The sequence below is a fragment of the Coregonus lavaretus genome, assembly GCF_964263955.1.
Source record: "Coregonus lavaretus genome assembly, contig: HAP1_SCAFFOLD_967, whole genome shotgun sequence".
Taxonomy (NCBI): Eukaryota; Metazoa; Chordata; class Actinopteri; order Salmoniformes; family Salmonidae; genus Coregonus; species Coregonus lavaretus.
This window is the reverse complement of record NW_028163984.1, coordinates 126496-142567: the sequence shown is the minus strand read 5'-3', so window position 1 is coordinate 142567 and position 16072 is coordinate 126496. Positions and strand designations below refer to the sequence as shown.

The 16072-nt window shown below is 48.9% G+C and overlaps 1 protein-coding gene across 1 annotated transcript in view; it reads right to left on the bottom strand.

Annotated features, from left to right (window-relative positions):
• Positions 1-88: 88 nt before the first annotated feature.
• Positions 89-16072, bottom strand: part of LOC311117600 (transcription termination factor 1-like) — a 38426-nt gene continuing 22442 nt past the window's right edge. The window contains exons 10-11 of the mRNA XM_084192538.1: positions 1675-1760; positions 89-1162 (exon numbers count right to left, since the gene is read on the bottom strand). Of these exons, the coding sequence (XP_084048664.1) occupies positions 969-1162; positions 1675-1760 (280 nt within the window). The 3' untranslated portion in view covers positions 89-968. The remainder of the gene's footprint in view (positions 1163-1674; positions 1761-16072) is intronic.

The following is a 16072-nucleotide window of genomic DNA, read 5'->3' as shown; positions in this document are numbered from 1 at the left end:
CCTTATTCAGTTTACATACAGAATCTGCCGAAGAGATCAGCAGAAGGCTTTGGTTTACAAGATACTCACAGTGGATGAAGACACCAATCAAGACAGAGCAATTTATTCTAAAATATAAAACAATTCTGTCAGATATTCAGCAAATACAATACAGAACAAAACCATTACACAGCTGGTCACAGGGTTTCTCCAAACTCAATAAAAATCGTTGTTAACCACCTCAAGGAATGAGTTGAATCCTCAATTCTGTGGCCTGTGGGACATTGATCCTGCTTGAGAAGAGCACCCTGCTACCTCCCCAGTGGGTTATTGATCCTCCTTGAGAAGAGCACCCTGCTACCTCCCCCAGTGGGTTATTGATCCTCCTTGAGAAGAGCACCCTGCTACCTCACCAGTGGGTTATTGATCCTCCTTGAGAAGAGCACCCTGCTACCTCCCCAGTGGGTCACCCTGCTACCTCCACAGTGCATCACAGGTATTTTTCTGTCATTGGAATCATTGAGCTGGAGGCCAATTTCTTTTTCTTTTGTCGAAATTAAAATAAATGGACCTATATTTCTTAATAATGTAATCTTTTAAGAAGTAACAATCACCAAAATAAAAGCAAGACAGTCAGGGAGAATTGAAATTCCAAAAACAAGGAATTTAGCAGTAACAATTTCGTTATGTTTGAGCAAAAGATAACAGACAAAATGCAGAGAACTTCAGGACATTTGCTTTAAAACTGAAAGATTTTTTCTCAGCTCCATGGAGAAATGTGTAGAATAGCCGGAAATTGGCTTAAAAATGCAAAGACATTATCTACACAGCCAAGATGGGGGTCTCTAAAATTCAGCCGCGCTGACAGCCCCCCCTGCCACGCCCACCACATAAGCCCCTTTTTCATCCAGAATCCCTGGGTCATTGAGCCTCAGACAGATCTGTGTTCTGTGTATTGATTATCTGTTCTGAACATCGCTGTAATAATCTCAGTCGTCCTCATTTTCAAAGATCTCTGAGAGCAGGAAGAGCTCTCGTGGCTCGTCTCCGGACTCAGTCTCCCCTGACTCCGTCTGAACCAGACGGAGATCTCCGGACTCAGTCTCCCCTGACTCCGTCTGAACCTGGCGGAGGAGCTCTTCAAACTGGGGCAGAACACTACTGTACAGGAAATCAATGATCTCTGAAAGTAAAACACATATACATTAAATCAGTAAATGTGTCCAGCAAACAACATCTTCCTCATCATTATATTTAAAGAGGATTTCCAGTGTATTTTTTTTACATGTGATGACGTGGAGCTTCCTAAAGGAGCTTTTTCTTATCTTTCAGAATGTAGAAACACGCCATTTTCACATATGTATACTTTTATAGTGCTGGAGATCAATACGCCATTAAAAACAGGACTACACTTCCTCTCCCTCGGAAGTTATGTAACCGGTCACTGATCATAGTGACTCGCATTCAACTATTCAACTGGTCCTCTGTAGCTCAATTGGTAGAGCACGGCGCTTGTAACGCCAGGGTAGTGGGTTCGATTCCCCGGGAACCACCCATATGTAAAAATGTATGCACACATGACTGTAAGTCCCTTTGGATAAAAGCGTCTGCTAAATGGCATAATATTATACCTCAACCGTATGCTAAAAACCTAGTGATGGAAACACTGTGTGTATGACAGCAGTTTACACCTACCACAGAAGGACATGCTCTCCCGCAGCGGAACTTTGGCTACTTTTAGCTTGTGGTAGTGCATCTGTAGGTAGCAAGGAGTAACACCCCTTCGAACGTGAGAGAGATGTTAGCGCACAGCAATGCATTCCTACACACACACCCCACAATAACCCTGCCACGTGCTGTTGTACTCCACTCCTAGACGATAGCAAACATCTAACCCTGCCACGTGCTGTTGTACTCCTCACTCCTAGACGATAGCAAACATCTAACCCTGCCACGTGCTGTTGTACTCCTCACTCCTAGACGATAGCAAACATCTAACCCTGCCACGTGCTGTTGTACTCCACTCCTAGACGATAGCAAACATCTAACCCTGCCACGTGCTGTTGTACTCCACTCCTAGACGATAGCAAACATCTAACCCTGCCACGTGCTGTTGTACTCCTCACTCCTAGACGATAGCAAACATCTAACCCTGCCAGGTGCTGTTGTACTCCACTCCTAGACGATAGCAAACATCTAACCCTGCCAGGTGCTGTTGTACTCCACTCCTAGACGATAAGCAAACATCTAACCCTGCCACGTGCTGTTGTACTCCACTCCTAGACGATAGCAAACATCTAACCCTGCCAGGTGCTGTTGTACTCCACTCCTAGACGATAGCAAACATCTAACCCTGCCACGTGCTGTTGTACTCCACTCCTAGACGATAGCAAACATCTAACCCTGCCACGTGCTGTTGTACTCCACTCCTAGACGATAGCAAACATCTAACCCTGCCACGTGCTGTTGTACTCCTCACTCCTAGACGATAGCAAACATCTAACCCTGCCACGTGCTGTTGTACTCCTCACTCCTAGACGATAGCAAACATCTAACCCTGCCACGTGCTGTTGTACTCCACTCCTAGACGATAGCAAACATCTAACCCTGCCAGGTGCTGTTGTACTCCTCACTCCTAGACGATAGCAAACATCTAACCCTGCCAGGTGCTGTTGTACTCCACTCCTAGACGATAGCAAACATCTAACCCTGCCACGTGCTGTTGTACTCCTCACTCCTAGACGATAGCAAACATCTAACCCTGCCAGGTGCTGTTGTACTCCTCACTCCTAGATGATAAGCAAACATCTAACCCTGCCACGTGCTGTTGTACTCCTCACTCCTAGACGATAGCAAACATCTAACCCTGCCACGTGCTGTTGTACTCCACTCCTAGACGATAGCAAACATCTAACCCTGCCACGTGCTGTTGTACTCCACTCCTAGACGATAGCAAACATCTAACCCTGCCACGTGCTGTTGTACTCCACTCCTAGACGATAGCAAACATCTAACCCTGCCACGTGCTGTTGTACTCCTCACTCCTAGACGATAGCAAACATCTAACCCTGCCACGTGCTGTTGTACTCCACTCCTAGACGATAGCAAACATCTAACCCTGCCACGTGCTGTTGTACTCCTCACTCCTAGACGATAGCAAACATCTAACCCTGCCAGGTGCTGTTGTACTCCTCACTCCTAGACGATAGCAAACATCTAACCCTGCCACGTGCTGTTGTACTCCACACTCCTAGACGATAGCAAACATCTAACCCTGCCACGTGCTGTTGTACTCCACTCCTAGACGATAGCAAACATCTAACCCTGCCACGTGCTGTTGTACTCCTCACTCCTAGACGATAGCAAACATCTAACCCTGCCACGTGCTGTTGTACTCCTCACTCCTAGACGATAGCAAACATCTAACCCTGCCACGTGCTGTTGTACTCCACTCCTAGACGATAGCAAACATCTAACCCTGCCAGGTGCTGTTGTACTCCACTCCTAGACGATAGCAAACATCTAACCCTGCCACGTGCTGTTGTACTCCACTCCTAGACGATAGCAAACATCTAACCCTGCCAGGTGCTGTTGTACTCCACTCCTAGACGATAGCAAACATCTAACCCTGCCACGTGCTGTTGTACTCCACTCCTAGACGATAGCAAACATCTAACCCTGCCACGTGCTGTTGTACTCCACTCCTAGACGATAGCAAACATCTAACCCTGCCAGGTGCTGTTGTACTCCTCACTCCTAGACGATAGCAAACATCTAACCCTGCCACGTGCTGTTGTACTCCTCACTCCTAGATGATAAGCAAACATCTAACCCTGCCAGGTGCTGTTGTACTCCTCACTCCTAGACGATAGCAAACATCTAACCCTGCCACGTGCTGTTGTACTCCACTCCTAGACGATAGCAAACATCTAACCCTGCCACGTGCTGTTGTACTCCACTCCTAGACGATAGCAAACATCTAACCCTGCCAGGTGCTGTTGTACTCCTCACTCCTAGACGATAGCAAACATCTAACCCTGCCACGTGCTGTTGTACTCCACTCCTAGACGATAGCAAACATCTAACCCTGCCAGGTGCTGTTGTACTCCTCACTCCTAGACGATAGCAAACATCTAACCCTGCCACGTGCTGTTGTACTCCTCACTCCTAGACGATAGCAAACATCTAACCCTGCCACGTGCTGTTGTACTCCTCACTCCTAGACGATAGCAAACATCTAACCCTGCCACGTGCTGTTGTACTCCTCACTCCTAGACGATAGCAAACATCTAACCCTGCCACGTGCTGTTGTACTCCACTCCTAGATGATAAGCAAACATCTAACCCTGCCAGGTGCTGTTGTACTCCTCACTCCTAGACGATAGCAAACATCTAACCCTGCCACGTGCTGTTGTACTCCTCACTCCTAGACGATAGCAAACATCTAACCCTGCCACGTGCTGTTGTACTCCACTCCTAGACGATAGCAAACATCTAACCCTGCCAGGTGCTGTTGTACTCCACTCCTAGACGATAGCAAACATCTAACCCTGCCACGTGCTGTTGTACTCCTCACTCCTAGACGATAGCAAACATCTAACCCTGCCAGGTGCTGTTGTACTCCACTCCTAGACGATAGCAAACATCTAACCCTGCCACGTGCTGTTGTACTCCACTCCTAGACGATAGCAAACATCTAGCCCTGCCAGGTGCTGTTGTACTCCACTCCTAGACGATAGCAAACATCTAACCCTGCCACGTGCTGTTGTACTCCTCACTCCTAGACGATAGCAAACATCTAACCCTGCCAGGTGCTGTTGTACTCCTCACTCCTAGATGATAAGCAAACATCTAACCCTGCCACGTGCTGTTGTACTCCTCACTCCTAGACGATAGCAAACATCTAACCCTGCCACGTGCTGTTGTACTCCTCACTCCTAGATGATAAGCAAACATCTAACCCTGCCACGTGCTGTTGTACTCCTCACTCCTAGACGATAGCAAACATCTAACCCTGCCACGTGCTGTTGTACTCCTCACTCCTAGACGATAGCAAACATCTAACCCTGCCACGTGCTGTTGTACTCCTCACTCCTAGATGATAAGCAAACATCTAACCCTGCCACGTGCTGTTGTACTCCTCACTCCTAGACGATAGCAAACATCTAACCCTGCCACGTGCTGTTGTACTCCACTCCTAGACGATAGCAAACATCTAACCCTGCCACGTGCTGTTGTACTCCTCACTCCTAGACGATAGCAAACATCTAACCCTGCCACGTGCTGTTGTACTCCTCACTCCTAGACGATAGCAAACATCTAACCCTGCCACGTGCTGTTGTACTCCACTCCTAGACGATAGCAAACATCTAACCCTGCCAGGTGCTGTTGTACTCCTCACTCCTAGACGATAGCAAACATCTAACCCTGCCAGGTGCTGTTGTACTCCACACTCCTAGACGATAGCAAACATCTAACCCTGCCACGTGCTGTTGTACTCCACTCCTAGACGATAGCAAACATCTAACCCTGCCACGTGCTGTTGTACTCCTCACTCCTAGACGATAGCAAACATCTAACCCTGCCACGTGCTGTTGTACTCCACTCCTAGACGATAGCAAACATCTAACCCTGCCACGTGCTGTTGTACTCCACTCCTAGACGATAGCAAACATCTAACCCTGCCAGGTGCTGTTGTACTCCACTCCTAGACGATAGCAAACATCTAACCCTGCCACGTGCTGTTGTACTCCACTCCTAGACGATAGCAAACATCTAACCCTGCCACGTGCTGTTGTACTCCTCACTCCTAGACGATAAGCAAACATCTAACCCTGCCACGTGCTGTTGTACTCCTCACTCCTAGACGATAGCAAACATCTAACCCTGCCACGTGCTGTTGTACTCCACTCCTAGACGATAGCAAACATCTAACCCTGCCAGGTGCTGTTGTACTCCACTCCTAGACGATAGCAAACATCTAACCCTGCCACGTGCTGTTGTACTCCACTCCTAGACGATAGCAAACATCTAACCCTGCCACGTGCTGTTGTACTCCACTCCTAGACGATAGCAAACATCTAACCCTGCCACGTGCTGTTGTACTCCTCACTCCTAGACGATAGCAAACATCTAACCCTGCCACGTGCTGTTGTACTCCTCACTCCTAGACGATAGCAAACATCTAACCCTGCCACGTGCTGTTGTACTCCACTCCTAGACGATAGCAAACATCTAACCCTGCCAGGTGCTGTTGTACTCCTCACTCCTAGACGATAGCAAACATCTAACCCTGCCAGGTGCTGTTGTACTCCACTCCTAGACGATAGCAAACATCTAACCCTGCCACGTGCTGTTGTACTCCTCACTCCTAGACGATAGCAAACATCTAACCCTGCCAGGTGCTGTTGTACTCCTCACTCCTAGATGATAAGCAAACATCTAACCCTGCCACGTGCTGTTGTACTCCTCACTCCTAGACGATAGCAAACATCTAACCCTGCCACGTGCTGTTGTACTCCACTCCTAGACGATAGCAAACATCTAACCCTGCCACGTGCTGTTGTACTCCACTCCTAGACGATAGCAAACATCTAACCCTGCCACGTGCTGTTGTACTCCACTCCTAGACGATAGCAAACATCTAACCCTGCCACGTGCTGTTGTACTCCTCACTCCTAGACGATAGCAAACATCTAACCCTGCCACGTGCTGTTGTACTCCACTCCTAGACGATAGCAAACATCTAACCCTGCCACGTGCTGTTGTACTCCTCACTCCTAGACGATAGCAAACATCTAACCCTGCCAGGTGCTGTTGTACTCCTCACTCCTAGACGATAGCAAACATCTAACCCTGCCACGTGCTGTTGTACTCCACACTCCTAGACGATAGCAAACATCTAACCCTGCCACGTGCTGTTGTACTCCACTCCTAGACGATAGCAAACATCTAACCCTGCCACGTGCTGTTGTACTCCTCACTCCTAGACGATAGCAAACATCTAACCCTGCCACGTGCTGTTGTACTCCTCACTCCTAGACGATAGCAAACATCTAACCCTGCCACGTGCTGTTGTACTCCACTCCTAGACGATAGCAAACATCTAACCCTGCCAGGTGCTGTTGTACTCCACTCCTAGACGATAGCAAACATCTAACCCTGCCACGTGCTGTTGTACTCCACTCCTAGACGATAGCAAACATCTAACCCTGCCAGGTGCTGTTGTACTCCACTCCTAGACGATAGCAAACATCTAACCCTGCCACGTGCTGTTGTACTCCACTCCTAGACGATAGCAAACATCTAACCCTGCCACGTGCTGTTGTACTCCACTCCTAGACGATAGCAAACATCTAACCCTGCCAGGTGCTGTTGTACTCCTCACTCCTAGACGATAGCAAACATCTAACCCTGCCACGTGCTGTTGTACTCCTCACTCCTAGATGATAAGCAAACATCTAACCCTGCCAGGTGCTGTTGTACTCCTAACTCCTAGACGATAGCAAACATCTAACCCTGCCACGTGCTGTTGTACTCCACTCCTAGACGATAGCAAACATCTAACCCTGCCACGTGCTGTTGTACTCCACTCCTAGACGATAGCAAACATCTAACCCTGCCAGGTGCTGTTGTACTCCTCACTCCTAGACGATAGCAAACATCTAACCCTGCCACGTGCTGTTGTACTCCACTCCTAGACGATAGCAAACATCTAACCCTGCCAGGTGCTGTTGTACTCCTCACTCCTAGACGATAGCAAACATCTAACCCTGCCACGTGCTGTTGTACTCCTCACTCCTAGACGATAGCAAACATCTAACCCTGCCACGTGCTGTTGTACTCCTCACTCCTAGACGATAGCAAACATCTAACCCTGCCACGTGCTGTTGTACTCCACTCCTAGATGATAAGCAAACATCTAACCCTGCCAGGTGCTGTTGTACTCCTCACTCCTAGACGATAGCAAACATCTAACCCTGCCACGTGCTGTTGTACTCCTCACTCCTAGACGATAGCAAACATCTAACCCTGCCACGTGCTGTTGTACTCCACTCCTAGACGATAGCAAACATCTAACCCTGCCAGGTGCTGTTGTACTCCACTCCTAGACGATAGCAAACATCTAACCCTGCCACGTGCTGTTGTACTCCTCACTCCTAGACGATAGCAAACATCTAACCCTGCCAGGTGCTGTTGTACTCCACTCCTAGACGATAGCAAACATCTAACCCTGCCACGTGCTGTTGTACTCCACTCCTAGACGATAGCAAACATCTAGCCCTGCCAGGTGCTGTTGTACTCCACTCCTTGACGATAGCAAACATCTAACCCTGCCACGTGCTGTTGTACTCCTCACTCCTAGACGATAGCAAACATCTAACCCTGCCAGGTGCTGTTGTACTCCTCACTCCTAGATGATAAGCAAACATCTAACCCTGCCACGTGCTGTTGTACTCCTCACTCCTAGACGATAGCAAACATCTAACCCTGCCACGTGCTGTTGTACTCCTCACTCCTAGATGATAAGCAAACATCTAACCCTGCCACGTGCTGTTGTACTCCTCACTCCTAGACGATAGCAAACATCTAACCCTGCCACGTGCTGTTGTACTCCTCACTCCTAGACGATAGCAAACATCTAACCCTGCCACGTGCTGTTGTACTCCTCACTCCTAGATGATAGCAAACATCTAACCCTGCCACGTGCTGTTGTACTCCTCACTCCTAGACGATAGCAAACATCTAACCCTGCCACGTGCTGTTGTACTCCACTCCTAGACGATAGCAAACATCTAACCCTGCCACGTGCTGTTGTACTCCTCACTCCTAGACGATAGCAAACATCTAACCCTGCCACGTGCTGTTGTACTCCTCACTCCTAGACGATAGCAAACATCTAACCCTGCCACGTGCTGTTGTACTCCACTCCTAGACGATAGCAAACATCTAACCCTGCCAGGTGCTGTTGTACTCCTCACTCCTAGACGATAGCAAACATCTAACCCTGCCAGGTGCTGTTGTACTCCACACTCCTAGACGATAGCAAACATCTAACCCTGCCACGTGCTGTTGTACTCCACTCCTAGACGATAGCAAACATCTAACCCTGCCACGTGCTGTTGTACTCCTCACTCCTAGACGATAGCAAACATCTAACCCTGCCACGTGCTGTTGTACTCCACTCCTAGACGATAGCAAACATCTAACCCTGCCACGTGCTGTTGTACTCCACTCCTAGACGATAGCAAACATCTAACCCTGCCAGGTGCTGTTGTACTCCACTCCTAGACGATAGCAAACATCTAACCCTGCCACGTGCTGTTGTACTCCACTCCTAGACGATAGCAAACATCTAACCCTGCCACGTGCTGTTGTACTCCTCAATCCTAGACGATAAGCAAACATCTAACCCTGCCACGTGCTGTTGTACTCCTCACTCCTAGACGATAGCAAACATCTAACCCTGCCACGTGCTGTTGTACTCCTCACTCCTAGATGATAGCAAACATCTAACCCTGCCACGTGCTGTTGTACTCCACTCCTAGACGATAGCAAACATCTAACCCTGCCACGTGCTGTTGTACTCCTCACTCCTAGACGATAGCAAACATCTAACCCTGCCACGTGCTGTTGTACTCCTCACTCCTAGACGATAGCAAACATCTAACCCTGCCACGTGCTGTTGTACTCCACTCCTAGACGATAGCAAACATCTAACCCTGCCAGGTGCTGTTGTACTCCTCACTCCTAGACGATAGCAAACATCTAACCCTGCCACGTGCTGTTGTACTCCACTCCTAGACGATAGCAAACATCTAACCCTGCCACGTGCTGTTGTACTCCTCACTCCTAGACGATAGCAAACATCTAACCCTGCCACGTGCTGTTGTACTCCTCACTCCTAGACGATAGCAAACATCTAACCCTGCCACGTGCTGTTGTACTCCACTCCTAGACGATAGCAAACATCTAACCCTGCCAGGTGCTGTTGTACTCCACTCCTAGACGATAGCAAACATCTAACCCTGCCACGTGCTGTTGTACTCCTCACTCCTAGACGATAGCAAACATCTAACCCTGCCAGGTGCTGTTGTACTCCTCACTCCTAGACGATAGCAAACATCTAACCCTGCCACGTGCTGTTGTACTCCTCACTCCTAGACGATAGCAAACATCTAACCCTGCCAGGGTGCTGTTGTACTCCACTCCTAGACGATAGCAAACATCTAACCCTGCCAGGTGCTGTTGTACTCCACTCCTAGACGATAGCAAACATATAACCCTGCCAGTGCTGTTGTACTCCACTCCTAGACGATAGCAAACATCTAACCCTGCCAGGTGCTGTTGTACTCCTCAACTCCTAGACGATAGCAAACATCTAACCCTGCCAGGTGCTGTTGTACTCCACTCCTAGACGATAGCAAACATCTAACCCTGCCACGTGCTGTTGTACTCCACTCCTAGACGATAGCAAACATCTAACCCTGCCAGGTGCTGTTGTACTCCACTCCTAGACGATAGCAAACATCTAACCCTGCCAGGTGCTGTTGTACTCCACTCCTAGACGATAGCAAACATCTAACCCTGCCAGGTGCTGTTGTACTCCTCACTCCTAGACGATAGCAAACATCTAACCCTGCCAGGTGCTGTTGTACTCCACTCCTAGACGATAGCAAACATCTAACCCTGCCACGTGCTGTTGTACTCCACTCCTAGACGATAGCAAACATCTAACCCTGCCACGTTGCTGTTGTACTCCACTCCTAGACGATAGCAAACATCTAACCCTGCCACGTGCTGTTGTACTCCTCACTCCTAGACGATAGCAAACATCTAACCCTGCCACGTGCTGTTGTACTCCACTCCTAGACGATAGCAAACATCTAACCCTGCCAGGTGCTGTTGTACTCCACTCCTAGACGATAGCAAACATCTAACCCTGCCACGTGCTGTTGTACTCCTCACTCCTAGACGATAGCAAACATCTAACCCTGCCAGGTGCTGTTGTACTCCTCACTCCTAGACGATAGCAAACATCTAACCCTGCCACGTGCTGTTGTACTCCTCACTCCTAGACGATAGCAAACATCTAACCCTGCCAGGTGCTGTTGTACTCCTCACTCCTAGACGATAGCAAACATCTAACCCTGCCACGTGCTGTTGTACTCCTCACTCCTAGACGATAGCAAACATCTAACCCTGCCACGTGCTGTTGTACTCCTCACTCCTAGACGATAGCAAACATCTAGCCCTGCCAGGTGCTGTTGTACTCCTCACTCCTAGATGATAAGCAAACATCTAACCCTGCCAGGTGCTGTTGTACTCCTCACTCCTAGATGATAAGCAAACATCTAACCCTGCCACGTGCTGTTGTACTCCTCACTCCTAGACGATAGCAAACATCTAACCCTGCCACGTGCTGTTGTACTCCACTCCTAGACGATAAGCAAACATCTAACCCTGCCACGTGCTGTTGTACTCCACTCCTAGACGATAGCAAACATCTAACCCTGCCACGTGCTGTTGTACTCCACTCCTAGACGATAGCAAACATCTAACCCTGCCACGTGCTGTTGTACTCCTCACTCCTAGACGATAGCAAACATCTAACCCTGCCACGTGCTGTTGTACTCCACTCCTAGACGATAAGCAAACATCTAACCCTGCCACGTGCTGTTGTACTCCACTCCTAGACGATAGCAAACATCTAACCCTGCCAGGTGCTGTTGTACTCCACTCCTAGACGATAGCAAACATCTAACCCTGCCACGTGCTGTTGTACTCCACTCCTAGACGATAGCAAACATCTAACCCTGCCACGTGCTGTTGTACTCCACTCCTAGACGATAAGCAAACATCTAACCCTGCCACGTGCTGTTGTACTCCACTCCTAGACGATAAGCAAACATCTAACCCTGCCACGTGCTGTTGTACTCCACTCCTAGATGATAAGCAAACATCTAACCCTGCCAGGTGCTGTTGTACTCCTCACTCCTAGACGATAGCAAACATCTAACCCTGCCACGTGCTGTTGTACTCCTCATTCCTAGACGATAGCAAACATCTAACCCTGCCACGTGCTGTTGTACTCCACTCCTAGACGATAGCAAACATCTAACCCTGCCACGTGCTGTTGTACTCCTCACTCCTAGATGATAAGCAAACATCTAACCCTGCCAGGTGCTGTTGTACTCCTCACTCCTAGATGATAAGCAAACATCTAACCCTGCCAGGTGCTGTTGTACTCCTCACTCCTAGATGATAAGCAAACATCTAACCCTGCCAGGTGCTGTTGTACTCCTCACTCCTAGATGATAAGCAAACATCTAACCCTGCCAGGTGCTGTTGTACTCCTCACTCCTAGACGATAGCAAACATCTAACCCTGCCAGGTGCTGTTGTACTCCTCACTCCTAGACGATAGCAAACATCTAACCCTGCCAGGTGCTGTTGTACTCCTCACTCCTAGACGATAGCAAACATCTAACCCTGCCAGGTGCTGTTGTACTCCACTCCTAGACGATAGCAAACATCTAACCCTGCCACGTGCTGTTGTACTCCACTCCTAGACGATAGCAAACATCTAACCCTGCCACGTGCTGTTGTACTCCTCATTCCTAGACGATAGCAAACATCTAACCCTGCCACGTGCTGTTGTACTCCTCACTCCTAGATGATAAGCAAACATCTAACCCTGCCACGTGCTGTTGTACTCCTCACTCCTAGACGATAGCAAACATCTAACCCTGCCACGTGCTGTTGTACTCCACTCCTAGACGATAGCTAACATCTAACCCTGCCAGGTGCTGTTGTACTCCTCACTCCTAGACGATAGCAAACATCTAACCCTGCCACGTGCTGTTGTACTCCACTCCTAGACGATAGCAAACATCTAACCCTGCCACGTGCTGTTGTACTCCTCACTCCTAGACGATAGCAAACATCTAACCCTGCCACGTGCTGTTGTACTCCACTCCTAGACGATAGCTAACATCTAACCCTGCCAGGTGCTGTTGTACTCCTCACTCCTAGACGATAGCAAACATCTAACCCTGCCACGTGCTGTTGTACTCCACTCCTAGACGATAGCTAACATCTAACCCTGCCAGGTGCTGTTGTACTCCTCACTCCTAGACGATAGCAAACATCTAACCCTGCCACGTGCTGTTGTACTCCACTCCTAGACGATAGCAAACATCTAACCCTGCCACGTGCTGTTGTACTCCACTCCTAGACGATAGCAAACATCTAACCCTGCCACGTGCTGTTGTACTCCTCACTCCTAGACGATAGCAAACATCTAACCCTGCCAGGTGCTGTTGTACTCCACTCCTAGACGATAGCAAACATCTAACCCTGCCAGGTGCTGTTGTACTCCACTCCTAGACGATAGCAAACATCTAACCCTGCCACGTCCTGTTGTACTCCTCACTCCTAGATGATAAGCAAACATCTAACCCTGCCACGTGCTGTTGTACTCCTCACTCCTAGACGATAGCAAACATCTAACCCTGCCACGTGCTGTTGTACTCCACTCCTAGACGATAGCAAACATCTAACCCTGCCACGTGCTGTTGTACTCCTCACTCCTAGACGATAAGCAAACATCTAACCCTGCCACGTGCTGTTGTACTCCACTCCTAGACGATAGCAAACATCTAACCCTGCCACGTGCTGTTGTACTCCACACTCCTAGACGATAGCAAACATCTAACCCTGCCACGTGCTGTTGTACTCCTCACTCCTAGACGATAGCAAACATCTAACCCTGCCACGTGCTGTTGTACTCCTCACTCCTAGACGATAGCAAACATCTAACCCTGCCACGTGCTGTTGTACTCCTCACTCCTAGACGATAGCAAACATCTAACCCTGCCAGGTGCTGTTGTACTCCTCACTCCTAGACGATAGCAAACATCTAACCCTGCCACGTGCTGTTGTACTCCACTCCTAGACGATAGCAAACATCTAACCCTGCCAGGTGCTGTTGTACTCCTCACTCCTAGATGATAAGCAAACATCTAACCCTGCCAGGTGCTGTTGTACTCCTCACTCCTAGATGATAAGCAAACATCTAACCCTGCCACGTGCTGTTGTACTCCTCACTCCTAGACGATAGCAAACATCTAACCCTGCCACGTGCTGTTGTACTCCACTCCTAGACGATAGCAAACATCTAACCCTGCCAGGTGCTGTTGTACTCCTCACTCCTAGACGATAGCAAACATCTAACCCTGCCAGGTGCTGTTGTACTCCACTCCTAGACGATAGCAAACATCTAACCCTGCCACGTGCTGTTGTACTCCTCACTCCTAGACGATAGCAAACATCTAACCCTGCCAGGTGCTGTTGTACTCCTCACTCCTAGATGATAAGCAAACATCTAACCCTGCCACGTGCTGTTGTACTCCTCACTCCTAGATGATAAGCAAACATCTAACCCTGCCAGGTGCTGTTGTACTCCTCACTCCTAGACGATAGCAAACATCTAACCCTGCCAGGTGCTGTTGTACTCCTCACTCCTAGATGATAAGCAAACATCTAACCCTGCCAGGTGCTGTTGTACTCCTCACTCCTAGATGATAAGCAAACATCTAACCCTGCCAGGTGCTGTTGTACTCCTCACTCCTAGATGATAGCAAACATCTAACCCTGCCACGTGCTGTTGTACTCCTCACTCCTAGACGATAGCAAACATCTAACCCTGCCAGGTGCTGTTGTACTCCTCACTCCTAGACGATAGCAAACATCTAACCCTGCCACGTGCTGTTGTACTCCACTCCTAGACGATAGAAAACATCTAACCCTGCCAGGTGGTGTTGTACTCCTCACTCCTAGACGATAGCAAACATCTAACCCTGCCACGTGTTGTTGTACTCCTCACTCCTAGACGATAGCAAACATCTAACCCTGCCACGTGCTGTTGTACTCCTCACTCCTAGACGATAAGCAAACATCTAACCCTGCCACGTGCTGTTGTACTCCACTCCTAGACGATAGCAAACATCTAACCCTGCCAGGTGCTGTTGTACTCCTCACTCCTAGACGATAGCAAACATCTACCCTGCCAGGTGCTGTTGTACTCCTCACTCCTAGACGATAGCAAACATCTAACCCTGCCAGGTGCTGTTGTACTCCACTCCTAGACGATAGCAAACATCTAACCCTGCCACGTGCTGTTGTACTCCACTCCTAGACGATAGCAAACATCTAACCCTGCCACGTGCTGTTGTACTCCTCACTCCTAGACGATAGCAAACATCTAACCCTGCCACGTGCTGTTGTACTCCACTCCTAGACGATAGCAAACATCTAACCCTGCCAGGTGCTGTTGTACTCCACTCCTAGACGATAGCAAACATCTAACCCTGCCACGTGCTGTTGTACTCCTCACTCCTAGACGATAGCAAACATCTAACCCTGCCACGTGCTGTTGTACTCCACTCCTAGACGATAGCAAACATCTAACCCTGCCACGTGCTGTTGTACTCCTCATTCCTAGACGATAGCAAACATCTAACCCTGCCACGTGCTGTTGTACTCCTCACTCCTAGACGATAGCAAACATCTAACCCTGCCACGTGCTGTTGTACTCCTCACTCCTAGATGATAAGCAAACATCTAACCCTGCCAGGTGCTGTTGTACTCCTCACTCCTAGACGATAAGCAAACATCTAACCCTGCCAGGTGCTGTTGTACTCCACTCCTAGACGATAAGCAAACATCTAACCCTGCCACGTGCTGTTGTACTCCTCACTCCTAGACGATAGCAAACATCTAACCCTGCCACGTGCTGTTGTACTCCACTCCTAGACGATAGCAAACATCTAACCCTGCCAGGTGCTGTTGTACTCCACTCCTAGACGATAGCAAACATCTAACCCTGCCACGTGCTGTTGTACTCCTCACTCCTAGACGATAGCAAACATCTAACCCTGCCAGGTGCTGTTGTACTCCTCACTCCTAGACGATAGCAAACATCTAACCCTGCCACGTGCTGTTGTACTCCTCACTCCTAGACGATAGCAAACATCTAGCCCTGCCAGGTGCTGTTGTACTCCTCACTCCTAGATGATAAGCAAACATCTAAC